The sequence below is a fragment of the Peromyscus leucopus genome, chromosome 10 (assembly GCF_004664715.2).
Source record: "Peromyscus leucopus breed LL Stock chromosome 10, UCI_PerLeu_2.1, whole genome shotgun sequence".
NCBI classification, from domain to species: domain Eukaryota; kingdom Metazoa; phylum Chordata; class Mammalia; order Rodentia; family Cricetidae; genus Peromyscus; species Peromyscus leucopus.
This window is the reverse complement of record NC_051071.1, coordinates 59,373,844-59,386,229: the sequence shown is the minus strand read 5'-3', so window position 1 is coordinate 59,386,229 and position 12,386 is coordinate 59,373,844. Positions and strand designations below refer to the sequence as shown.

Genomic DNA, 12,386 nt, shown 5'->3' with positions numbered 1-12,386 from the left:
AAATTTGGGACTTGATGCATTTGGCACAGCTGAAGATCAGAAAGCAGGGTTGAGAAATGAGAAGTTAAGTTAAATGTAAATTGAGAGGAGGCAGTGCTCTAGGCCAGTTCTGGTGGGGGAAAGACCATGCTAAGGGTTCGGGTTTTCTTCTAGTTGGAGTGGACAGCATCGAACAGTTGTAAGCAAGGAAGAGACTTGGTTTTTGCAATTGTTGGCTGCTGTGAGGACTGAAGACTGCTAGGAGTGATTCGGGGTGGGGCTTGGGGAATGAAGGACAATGGGGGACACCGTCAGGAAGTGGTCCAGGCTTCAAGCACTGGGAACTCCAGTGACTGGGGATTGTGATTCAGGTACGTGATTCAGTTATGTGGGACTCCAGTGACTGGGATTGTGATTCAGTTATGTGGGATTCCAGTGACTGGGATTGTGATTCAGTTATGGGGGACTCCAGTGACTGGGGATTGTGATTCAGGTACGTGATTCAGTTATGTGGGACTCCAGTGACTGGGATTGTGATTCAGGTATGTGGGACTCCAGTGACTGGGATTGTGATTCAGGTACGTGGGACTCCAGTGATAGACCTGACGGTGTTGCAAAAGTTTCTGTCCAAGAAGAGTGCGGGAAATGCAAGGGGGAAGTGAATACCTCAGGTCAAGGTGAAGTTACCTTTTGTCTAAATTCCCTGCAGTAGAATGCTGCCGCCCTTTTGATTGTAGTGAGACAGCAAAAGGAGGAAAGGGAAAGGCAACCACTAGTCCAGGGATTGCAGAGGTAAAGGGAAAGTCAACCACTAGTCCCAGGGATTGCAGGGGTAAAGGGAAAGTCAACCACTAGTCCAGGGATTGCAGAGGTAAAGGGAAAGTCAACCACTAGTCCAGGGATTGCAGAGGTAAAGGGAAAGTCAACCACTAGTCCCAGGGATTGCAGAGGTAAAGGGAAAGTCAACCACTAGTCCAGGGATTGCAGAGGTAAAGGGAAAGTCAACCACTAGTCCCAGGGATTGCAGGGGTAAAGGGAAAGTCAACCACTAGTCCAGGGATTGCAGAGGTAAAGGGAAAGTCAACCACTAGTCCCAGGAATTGCAGAGGTAAAGGGAAAGTCAACCACTAGTCCAGGGATTGCAGAGGTAAAGGGAAAGTCAACCACTAGTCCCAGGGATTGCAGGGGTAAAGGGAAAGTCAACCACTAGTCCAGGGATTGCAGAGGTAAAGGGAAAGTCAACCACTAGTCCCAGGGATTGCAGAGGTAAAGGGAAAGTCAACCACTAGTCCCAGGGATTGCAGGGGTAAAGGGAAAGTCAACCACTAGTCCCAGGGATTGCAGGGGTCAACTTGTTCATCTTATTCTCCTGCTTTGACCTCGTGACATTAACACAATGTGAAAATGGTAAGTTTTATGTTTATTAAAATTTGTGGAGCGTTTATATTGAAGTTTTTGAGATTTTTTTGTTCTCAGCTTAAAACAGCTCCAGCACATAGTATTTGAATTTTCATTGCTCTTATGTCACATCAGAGTGAAGCTTAATGTCAAACCGGGGCCATGGTTGCTATTGACAAAGGAACTTTATTGAGGCACAACACTGAATGCATTTGCTTTTTGTAAAGTTTTTTTTTTTTTTTTTTTTTTTTTTTTTCGAGACAGGGTTTCTCTGTGTAGCTTTCCTGGAGCTCACTTGGTAGCCCAGGCTGGCCTCGAACTCACAGAGATCCGCCTGGCTCTGCCTCCCGAGTGCTGGGATTAAAGGCGTGCGCCACCAACGCCCGGCTTTTTTGTAAAGTTCTTAATTCTTGAGTTTTGTAGCTTTTTCTTTCTTTTTTTTTTTTTTTTTTTTTGGTTTTTGAGACAGGATTTCTCTGTGTAACAGCCCTGGATGTCCTGGAACTCACTCTATAGACTAGACTGGCTTCGAACTCACAGAGATCCACCTGCCTCTGCCTCCTGACATAGAGTGCTTAAAAAACATAAATGTCGCTGAGTGGCTCAGTCTCCTACCTTTAAGACTTCCCTAGTAAATGGATTCACACCTCAGAGTACAACAGAGCACACACACCCCTTTTGTTGAGGACAGATTTTTATTTTCTCACATAACATATTCTGACTATGGTTCCTCCTCCTCTCCTCTCCAATCTGGATTTACCTCCTTTCTGTCTCTCATTAGAAAATATACAGGGGGGAGGGCTGGAGAGATGGCTCAGCGCTTAAGAGCACTGACTGCTCTTCCAGAGGTCCTGAGTTCAATTCCCAGCAACCACATGGTGGCTCACAACCGCCTGTAATGAGATCTGGTGCCCTCTTCTGGCCTGCAGTCATACATGCTGTACACATAATAAATAAATAAATCTTAAAAAAAAATATATACAGGGAACAATAATGAAACGAAATAAGATAAAAACACGTTGGAATAGGATGAAACAAACCAGGAAAAGAGCTTAAGAAAAGGCAGAAGAAACAGAGACCTGCTCATTCACACTTAGGAATCACACAAAAATACCATAAGCCATAATGTATATGCAACCTGTAGGGTAAAAAGAGGGGTAGGGGGGAAGTCCTGATACGACATTATAAGACAAAGAACTTAGAGTGTTAAGTTTGTTTTCTGTTGGCCATCTACTGCTGGGCATGCAGGAGTTCGTTTCCCCATGGACACTCCCCTGGAAAAACTAAAATTTCATCTGCAAGTGGTTATCAGTTGGAGATTTCTTCCGGGTCAGGGATGGAGGACCCCAGCTGGTGCAGACCTGTGTAGACTGTGTGTGCTGCCTCAGTCTCTGAGTTCTTTTAGTTCATATGTGCACATATATGGTCCTGTTGCTTTAAGTGTCCTTGCTGTCCTCTATACCCTCTGGCTCTTACACTCTTGTAGACAGATGTTTCTCAGGTCCAGCCTGGCCCCCGCAGTCCGGATGAATCTCTCACACTCATGGTCCTGCAGCTGCTTATAAAATAATTACTCAGAGGCTTAATATTAATTACAAATTATATTGCTTATGGCTCAGGCTCATTATTAACTAGCTCTTATAACTTAATTCAACCCATTTCTATCAATCTATGCCTTGCCACGTGGCTTCATGACTTACTAGTACTTTCACATCCTGCTTCTGGCGGTGGCGGTGGCTTGAAGCATCTTCCCCTCACTCTCCTTTTCTCCCGTCTCTCCAGCTTGAATGTACCATCTAACCTTATTCTGCCTTACTATAGGCCAAACAGCTTTATTAATCAACCAATCAGAGCAACACATGTTCACAGGGCACAGAAAGACATCCTGCAGCACACTCTATCTGCCTCCTTTGCTGCAGGGTTCCTTGAGCTCTGAGAGGAGGGATTGATGGAGACATTCCATTTAGGGCTGAGTGTTCTGAGGTCTTTCACTCTGTGTTTTATCTGGCTGTGGTCTCCGTATTCCCATCTGCTGCAGGAGGAAGCTTCTTTGATGATGGCTGAGCAAGACACTACGAGTATGACAGAATGTCATTAGGAGTCTCTCTCTCTCTCTCTCTCTCTCTCTCTCTCTCTCTCTCTCTCTCTCTCTCTCCCTCTCTCTCTCTTTCCTCTAAAGAACAGAGGTATTTGGTTTTACACTAGGTCTCCAGGCAATCTAGTCTCTGGTTCTTGGTCACCCAAGCAATGTTCAGTATGAGTTCCATCTCGTGGAGTGCGCCCTCAGTCAGATATTGGTTATTCCTACAAACTTTGTGCCACCATTGCCCAAGCATATTCTTGCAGGCAGGACACTATTGTAGATAAAAGGGTTTGTATCTTGCTTGGTGTTTATGTTTTTCTCTTTCTTTTTAGATTTATTATGTATACAGTGTTCTGTCTGCATGTATATCTACATGCCAGAAGAGGGCACCAGATCTCATTACAGATGGTTGTGAACCACCATGTGGTTGCTGGGAATTGAACTCAGGACCTCTGGAAGAACAGTCAGTGTTCTGAATCTCTGAGCCATCTCTCCAGTCCTATGTTTCTCTTTTGGTAGCATGTTGAGTACCTTCCTGTACCAAAGACTCTAGAACATAGGTGTGAAGGCTCTATGTAGGCACAGATGTGACTTCACGTTCAATGAGGTGTGTGGGTGCTGTCTTCAGCAGTGGTGCCTTGCTCTTAGTTTGTGTAGAGCAACCTAGAGTTGTTTGGGCATTCCAGTGGGACCCTTTTGGCCAACAACCCATATCCATTCCCAGTAACCCATTCCCAGTACTGGAAGCTCCATTTGGTGATAAGATGGCCAGTTGGGACTCTGTCTCCCCCCATTACTTGGAGATTTCATTTAGATCACCTTCAACATTAGGTTTCTTTCAAATGGCCCTTAATTTTAGTTTTCTCTACCCAAATTCTCTCCCTCGCCACCTTTAAGTTAATTTCCTATAAGTCTCTTTTAAAAACAGCTATCAAAATCATTTATTTTAGCATCTTGAGATGTACAGTGTATAACTATTGTCTATCGACAAAGCATACCTCAAAACGGCACACCAGAACGTTAGACATCCTTTTTGCTGTGAGATCCTTAACTCTGGGGGTTCTGTTTGTTCGTAAGACTCGGTCAGACAAGACGAGGATGCAGCAAGTTTTTCCTATGACAAACTCATGTGGCTATTTTGTTTTGTCAGGAATCCCATAAGTCTCTTAATCTTTGTGTTTTTCTTTTAAATTATGCAACTAGTTTGATATATGCTTGAAATGCTAGACAGACTTTCAGAATGGTATCAGAAATGTTAATTTTTGGAAAATTAAGATTATTTAAGACATTAGACAGACATTGCCACGTTTTTTTTTTCTTTAAATTGAGGGGTCAGAGATTTGGTTCAGTGGTAGAGCCCTTGCTTAGCAGGCCAGAAGTCACAGCTCTAAATAATGTAAGTTGAAGCACTAATGTGACTTTTTAAAAGACTAACTCCAGTAAGTCATTAAAAATCACAGTGAGCACTCTTCATGACTAACTTGAATATAAGACACATTTGATTTCTTACAGTATGAAAGTTAATTACTAAATATAAACATAGGTGTTCATCCTCATATTTTATTACCTCCCCTCCCCCCAAGCAGCAAAAAATACCTCAACTACTGGTTCTGCTACTCGTGATAACTGGAGCTGTAAGAAGGGAGTTTGGGGCATGTTTACCTTATCACTACAGTCCGCTTTAGGAACACAGTGCAGAAAATCAAGGGAGAGACCATGCTGACTGTTTAGCTACTTCAGTTTCATAGTTCCCACAACACCTCCACCAGGGGGCAGACGGTGGAAAAGAAAGAGACTCACAGGCGATGGTTGTCTGAAGGGGTGTACATCCATCCACCCAGTGCTCCATTCACAGACCCAGGAACTCTGACCCTCAAGGGGCAGCTAGCAGATGTGCCTCCCAGATGGGTGTCCTGTGGGTGCTGATGTATGATGAAGCAGCATCTTGGTAAGACCGCAGTTACAGAGCGCCACAGCCTCTGGGGCATGTCAAGGCAGCTGCTTCTCGTCTCTGGGTTAGAGAGGGTGCGTGTGAAATGCTTAGGGCAGAGCTGCTGCGTTAGAACACGTGGGGTTTGTGAATTGGGAAACCTTAGAGAGTGTATTACGTACTGACTTCTAACTACACCTCACGTGTATGGCATTTCTCAGACTGCGTGTCTCTTCAGAAGGAAAATACCCATTACCCTGCCAGTTGCACACATGTGCCCTTGTCCACACAGTGACACTCAAGGACAGTGACAGGTCACATAGTCTACTGAGATGGACTATTTCAGTATTACCATATATAACAGTATACAATGTTTAAAATTTTAAAGATTTTGATTGAAATTGGACTAAAAAAAATCATGTCTAAGAAAACTTAATAAAGTCTTTGGTCCCTTTATTTTATCCTTTTTCTGTTTTCTTTTTCTTTCTTTTTGCTGAACATTTAACAATCGTCTCGGTCTTCAAGTGGCAATACCACCCACCCCTGCAGTGGAATGTCTCCAGTGCTTTCCTTGCTACCTTAAAAATGTGGCTCCCTGTGAAGGACAGGTGTGGTTTGCTGGCCCCTGACTTCAGCCTGTGGGATGATCTTGGCAGGCAGTCCCAGGCTGGAGCGCCCCCGGTCCATGAAGCCTGAGCAGCGACTCAGTCTTCCAAAAGCAGTTTCCTCCCTTAACTTGGAGCAGAAGACAGATTTGCAATTTTCATAATGCAAATAACGCCTGCCTTCAAAACCTTACATCGTTTCAAACACAACAAACTTGGCGTTGAATTGCCAGTGCCTGTATGGCACTCATTTTGGTACTTGCCAGGCTAGAGTCCTGCTTGGAGGAATGGGGTGTCCTAGGATGTGATCAAAAGAGTTCACTAGGAGGAGAGTGGCCCTTTACACTGTCATTCTGTATCTAAGTCTGGCCTTTGCTGCTGTCCTGTAGTTTAAGGTTTTTTTTTTTTTTTTTTTTTTTTTTTTTTTTTTTTTTTTTTTTTTTTTTTTCCTGGTGTGGAGGATGGGGGCAGTAGACTCTTGACTTCCCATCTGCCTTAGAAGAATAACTTTTGAAGACAGGGGTGGGTATGGAGGAACTGTCATTAAGGGTTATGGGTAGGACCCAGAGAGTGAAGGGAGGGAGTGGTCTGCGGGTGGGGTCTGCCCAGCAGACAAAATATGGGGCTCCCATCCCCTGAGTACAACTTCTCTCCGAGTGAGGAGAAAGACATCCGTAGTGCCTCTCCCATAGAGCGGAGAAAAGCGACCGAGATAAGAGTGGACGGAGGAAAAAGATATGTTTACGAAACGGCCCCCTGCCCTTGCTCCGGAGGAGCGCAGTCGCCGAGCTAACTCCCCAAAGAGGGTAAGATCCACACCCCGCGCTCCTCCCGCACACAGGTTGCGTGGCCCGAGTCCTGGTGACTTCAGAGTCAAACCTTTTCTCCTCGTCCCTTCCTGCCTTCCTCGGGTGCCACCTCCTTCCTGTCCGTGGGTCAGTGAGCACGGACTTCTCAGTGGCATGCTCAGTGCCCTGCAGCCGGTCCCTAGGCGGACGGTCCTCCACTCCGGTGGCTTGGCGTCGTCGGGGACACTGGCAGTCATGGACAGGGTTTTCTTTAGCATTCGGGTCAGCTCAGTGAGGAGAGCCCACTGCTCCTGTCCCGGGCCATGCTACCTCTCTTGCAGAGTCCCTCCTACCGCCGCCCTCCTCGCACCGAGTGGGCTTGGCTGCGTGCAGGTTCCGGGGGAGGCTGCAGGTGGAGCCGTCGGCCCCGGCCCCTCCGGGACCGGTGGCGGCTTCTCCGGGTCCACGTTCCAGGCTCCCCGCAGCAGCTGGAAGGATTGCGTCGGAGCCCCGCCTGCCCCAGACGTAAGCCATTGCATCCCCACTGCGCTCGGCCCGGCTGCGTGCGCAGTGACTAGGTCCTGTTTGCAGAAGCGTCCCCAATGGGGGCCAGTCAGCGCCCCGGGATGGTCCTATGTTTTGGCGCCACAAAACAAGAGTGCTGGGAATGCTCATAAACTTTCTCTCGGGCGGGTACCGGCCCCGGAAGCACCGGGTGCTGTCCGCGGGTTGCGGTGCAGGCTTTGAGCCGCTAGGGTTTGGGACGGTTTTCATGCAGTCCTGGGAAGGGGTGCCCTTGCTGCCGCGCTCTCCAGAGAAAGGAAAGTACACTCCAGAGGGTTCACCTGACCCGAGCCTCGGGTAACCAAGTCTAGGTTGCAGTCACCCTTGGCTGCGGCTCATTAGGGTCCTGGAATCTGCTGGTTCCCGTCCGGGGGGAGCGGGGGGAAGCTGCACAGAGGTAGACAGGACCAGTCAGTGTCTGCCGGGAGGGAGAGGGCTGGTTAGGTGTCCTGTGGAGTCCTGTGAAAACTCAGTCCTGGACTTCCATGTGAGCATTCTGGAGGCCGGAGGATGGCAGTGTGGGCGCTCTGTGTGTGGCTTCCCATTTTGGGGACCGAGTTGGGCCATAAGCTGTCCCAGCAACTCCCTCCCACTGAAACGTCCCAGAACAAGGCACTGCAAGGTTTACGGTACAAGGTTTACAGTACAAGGCTCCACGGTTCTCTACGTCCATGTCTGTGCTTTATAGTTATTCCATTTTTAAGATTTGAAGGACTCTACTGACGGACTCGGAAGTCTGCAAGAGTGCCACCAGAAAGGGAGCCAAGCCAGAACCACTGCTGATTGTTCAGGGACACATTTTGGCAGAGTTGAAGTTAAAAGTGCGGCAAACATTGATTTTGGCAAATTCCCCAAACAAACAACAAACTAGGCTTTTGGGGTGTATACATCAGTCACAGTGCCGCCGACATTCTCTGGCTTCCTGGTACCTACTAGTCTTGTATGAGATTGCTCAAAATCAGTTTCTAAAACCAGGATTCTGGGGTCGAAAAATGCCTGATCAGTGGAGCAGTTAAGACCTGCAGATTTTTTCCCAGGAGGACACCAAGTGTTTTCATTGTATGAAGTATCTTTTGAGTGTGTGGAACATGGAGTAACCCAAACCTCAGGAAGCTGTGAAGCTTTTGTAGGGGAGGGGAGCCCATTTCAGAAAGTTCTCTGTGGGATAGGGTTACAATACAAAGAAAAGTCTAAGTTGTTCTTCCAGTGAGATAAGGCAAGGAACGAAGAAATGCTTCAGTAATCTCTTCAAGTAGATTTCCAAGAACGAGGAATTTTTTTTAAAGAGACAGAATCGATTCCACCGTAAACCAGCCCCTTAATGTTGCAGAAATCTCGGCGATAGCAGAATGGGCACCAGGGCTCTTGTATCTGCCTTGTTGGAAAGAAAAGGGGGCCGGCCGTGGGGGTTGTATGGCATAATTTCAGGATTAAACAGGGGCAAGAATCCATACAAATGCAGTTAGCTGCCTGTACTCTGGGCGGTTATCATCTCAGTTCGGGTCTGGAAGGCTCCAGGGAAGTCATCCAGGGTAGCATCAGTTCCCAGAGTCGGGGGACTCCTCCTCTGTGGCAATTGCTCCTGAGTCTCACCATGGGCTGCTCGCCCTGTAAGACTCACTGTTCCTGGAAGGTTACAGTGCAACCAACCACTGTGAATTTTGAGGTACCGCTCTGGGGGCATCTGGAACAAGTATCATAAAAGCTGGTGGCAGACAGTGGCCACATGTCCTCCCAAAGCTGGCTTGTGCTTCAGGCTTGAAGGGGAATCGGAGACTCGGGTTTATTTAGAGCTCATCACCCCCGTGTGACCATTTGCAGATAGACATTCCTGAAATAATTGCATGCCTGTGTGCAGAGCTAAGCAGGAAGCAGACCCGAAGGTGAAGGCAAAAGGGGATGCAAAGTGAAGATTTAAAAAAGCAGTTTTTTGGTTATCTGTTAGATAGCCTCAGGCTTCAACGAGGCGTCTCAGCCTTTAATAAAATCAGCCTCTGAGGCTTGCTCCATGTCTCTGCCTGACAGTGGAGGGCTCACTCCAAGGCAGCAGAGCCAGCAAGTGCCACCAAGCCCTTTCACTGTGTGTGTGTGGGGGGGGGAGAGAAAGAATGGGAGGGCAGTATCTCCAGAGAGGGAGGAGAGTCACTGTCTCCTCTCTCCACCCCTCATTGTGAGATTTCCCTTACCTTAGTGTCTTCCAACACGAAGATCCCTCCCTCCCAGTGGTGTCATGGGAGCTCCCCAGGGACAAGGAAGAGCTGGACCACCAGCTGTGTGCTGAGAAGGTCCAAGACAGGCAGGATTACTCAATTACATCTTTGCCTTAATAAGATAATCAACAAGTCTGCATTCATGCCCTATTTGCTCCATGCATTTTGCCCAGCCACATGGAAAACACTACTGATTGGCTTAAGGACACTGACTGAAGTTCTAGGTCCCCACTAAGAGGTCAGGTAAACCCAGATTTGCTCTGCTTGTCCCTCCAAATTTCAATTTCCACCCCTCCCATCCTTTCTCTGATGGCAAATGGAAGAACTATTGAATGAAATGTGCCCTCGGGAGCAAGGCTCAGGAGGAAGACTGCGGGTCTTGGTGTCAGATCTCCAGCTCTAGTTAGATTTGAAAAGCAGCCATCCCATTGGTCAGGTCTTGCCAAGGCTGTTTCCTCCATCAGAAAGTAGGGATGGTGTTGTTTCCACCTTAAAGGACACCATGTAATGAAGGAAATGCTTATTACAAGTAACTCTATGTAATAGTCAGTGTATTCTGTAAAGCCTCATTAAATATTTAAGAAAATCTGTGGGACACCTTACACAGCCTTGGTACAGGAGGAGGGGCTTGGATCTGCTCCAATTGAGTGTATCAGGCTGTGCTGACTCCCCATGGGAAGCCTTGCCTTGGAGGAGGTGGGAATGGGGTGTGGGTTGGCGGGGGGGGGGTGGGGGGGGAGGAAGGTTGGGTGGTGGGAGGAGGGAGGGGAAGGGGATCTGTGGTTAGTATGTAAAATGAATAGAAAATTTCTTAATAATAAAAAAATAAAATGTAAAAAAAACTCTTATTGAGGTCTTGATATTAAAAAATATTGTATATATACAACTAGACTTTGAAATAATATTGACTCTGAAGCCACCGCCATAATTAATTCCTTGAATGTATCTAATGCCTCCTGCTCTCTTAATTATTGCTTTTATCATTTTGCTATAAGAATATTTAACAGGAGCTCTATTCTGGTAGCAAAAATTAATTCAAATGTATAATTTAGTATTGTAACTCTAAGGATAGATCTCCAGGCCTGCCTTAGCCCATCTTGCGATACTTTGATTTTATGCCATTTCTGAATACTTCCCCTGTCTCCACTCACTCCCACCTGGCCCTACTCTTTCCTTCTATGAATTTGACTCTTAGGCTCCTCAGATAAGTGGGATTATGTAGGATTTTGATGTCTGAGTCTGGCTCATTCCGTTCAGTGTAACATCCTCAGATTCATTCATTGTGATACAAATAGGAGAATTTTCTTATTTATTTATTTATTTATTTATTTATTTTTAATCTATCTATCTATCTATCTATTTATTCATTTATTTATTTATTTATTTATTTATTTATTTATTTATTTATTTATTTATGGTTTTTCGAGACAGGGTTTCTCTGTGTAGTTTTGCACCTTTCCTGGAACTCACTTTGTAGACCAGGCTGGCCTTGAACTCACAGAGATCCGCCTGCCTCTGCCTCCCGAGTGCTGGGATTAAAGGCGTGCGCTGCTGCTGCTGCTGCTGCTGCTGCTGCTGCTGCCGCCGTCACCACCACTGCCCAGCGGATTTTCTTCTTTTTATGGCTAATATTCCATTGTGTGTACAAACACTTCTCATCATCCACTCATCCACCATTAGGCCTTTCAGCTCTTCCACATCCTGAACACATGATGAATAAAGACCACGATGAACAGCTTTTCCTCAAGGGCCAGTTTTCAACTCCTTCGGGAATATTTATTATTTATTTATTTTGTAATTAGAGTAGGGTTGATGGACCATAAAGTATCTCTCTTTTTAATTTTATAGTGAACTTTCATATTGTTCTTTCACACTGTTTCCTATAATGGCTACATCACCTTTTATTCTTTCCCATTGTATCTCTTGGCGTCTAATCCCTTTTATTCTCTTGTTTTGGGATAGTGGACAGTGTAGCCAGCATGAGATATACCATCTTACTGTGGTGATTTGCCTCTAACTAGAGAAGTTGAACAACTTTCATGTACCCAATGGCCATTTGTGTGATTTCATTGGGAAAATGTCTGTATGAATCTTTTACTTATTTTTAAAATTGTGTTATTATTTATTTATTCACATTTGCCATTGAGTTATAGGAGTCCCCTGTGAAGGTAGCCAAGATTCATAAGCTATTTGATTTGTAAATATTTTCTCCATCACACAGTTGATGTCTTACTTTCCTGATCATTTCCCTTTCAGTGCAGAAACTTTGCATGCATACTCTGTCATAATCCTGATTATTCATTATTGCCTTGTTACCTGTACTTGATGTCATAGACAAATTATCCAAGTATCCTGTGAGGAGAAATGTTTCTCGTTTCCTCCAGGAGTTTTATGGTTTGAGGTCTTTATGCCTTTAATCTATTCTTATTTCTTTTTCTGAATGGTGTGAGATAAAGGTCCAGGTTTTCTCTTCTGTATGTGGGGACTCAGTTGGGGAGACTCTCTTTCCCCTACTGTGTCAAAGGCCATGTATGTCCGGGTTTCCTTCTAGGCTCTGTTCTTTTCCATTGACCCACTGGTCTGTTTTTATGTTAGAACTAGATTGCTTTGATTACTGCAGGTTTATAATATTATACTAGCTGCTTAAATTGCTTCAGTGTAAATTAATCCATTAAAGAGACTCAGGTTTCCACTCTCACTAGCATGTGTCCTGAGCTCAGTAACCCCCCCCCCCCCGTGACTCTGACTACTGCTTGGGCAGCAATGCTGGAGCGCCCTCTTCATCATCTTCATTAGAGAAGGGGCCTTCTTCCCTCTTTCTTTCCTAGG

The 12,386-nt window shown here is 45.8% G+C and overlaps 1 protein-coding gene across 2 annotated transcripts in view; it reads left to right on the top strand.

Moving 5' to 3' along the window:
- The first annotated feature begins 4,253 nt into the window (after positions 1 to 4,253).
- The window catches only part of Corin (corin, serine peptidase), a 220,968-nt gene continuing 212,835 nt past the window's right edge, over positions 4,254 to 12,386 (top strand). The window contains exon 1 of one of the 2 annotated variants that reach the window (XM_028861320.2): positions 4,254 to 6,801. In XM_028861320.2, coding sequence (XP_028717153.1) covers positions 6,733 to 6,801 — 69 coding nt within the window. In that variant the 5' untranslated portion in view covers positions 4,254 to 6,732. Of the gene's footprint in view, positions 7,309 to 12,386 lie in introns of both variants that reach the window. The other variant, XM_028861267.2, reaches the window with a different exon arrangement.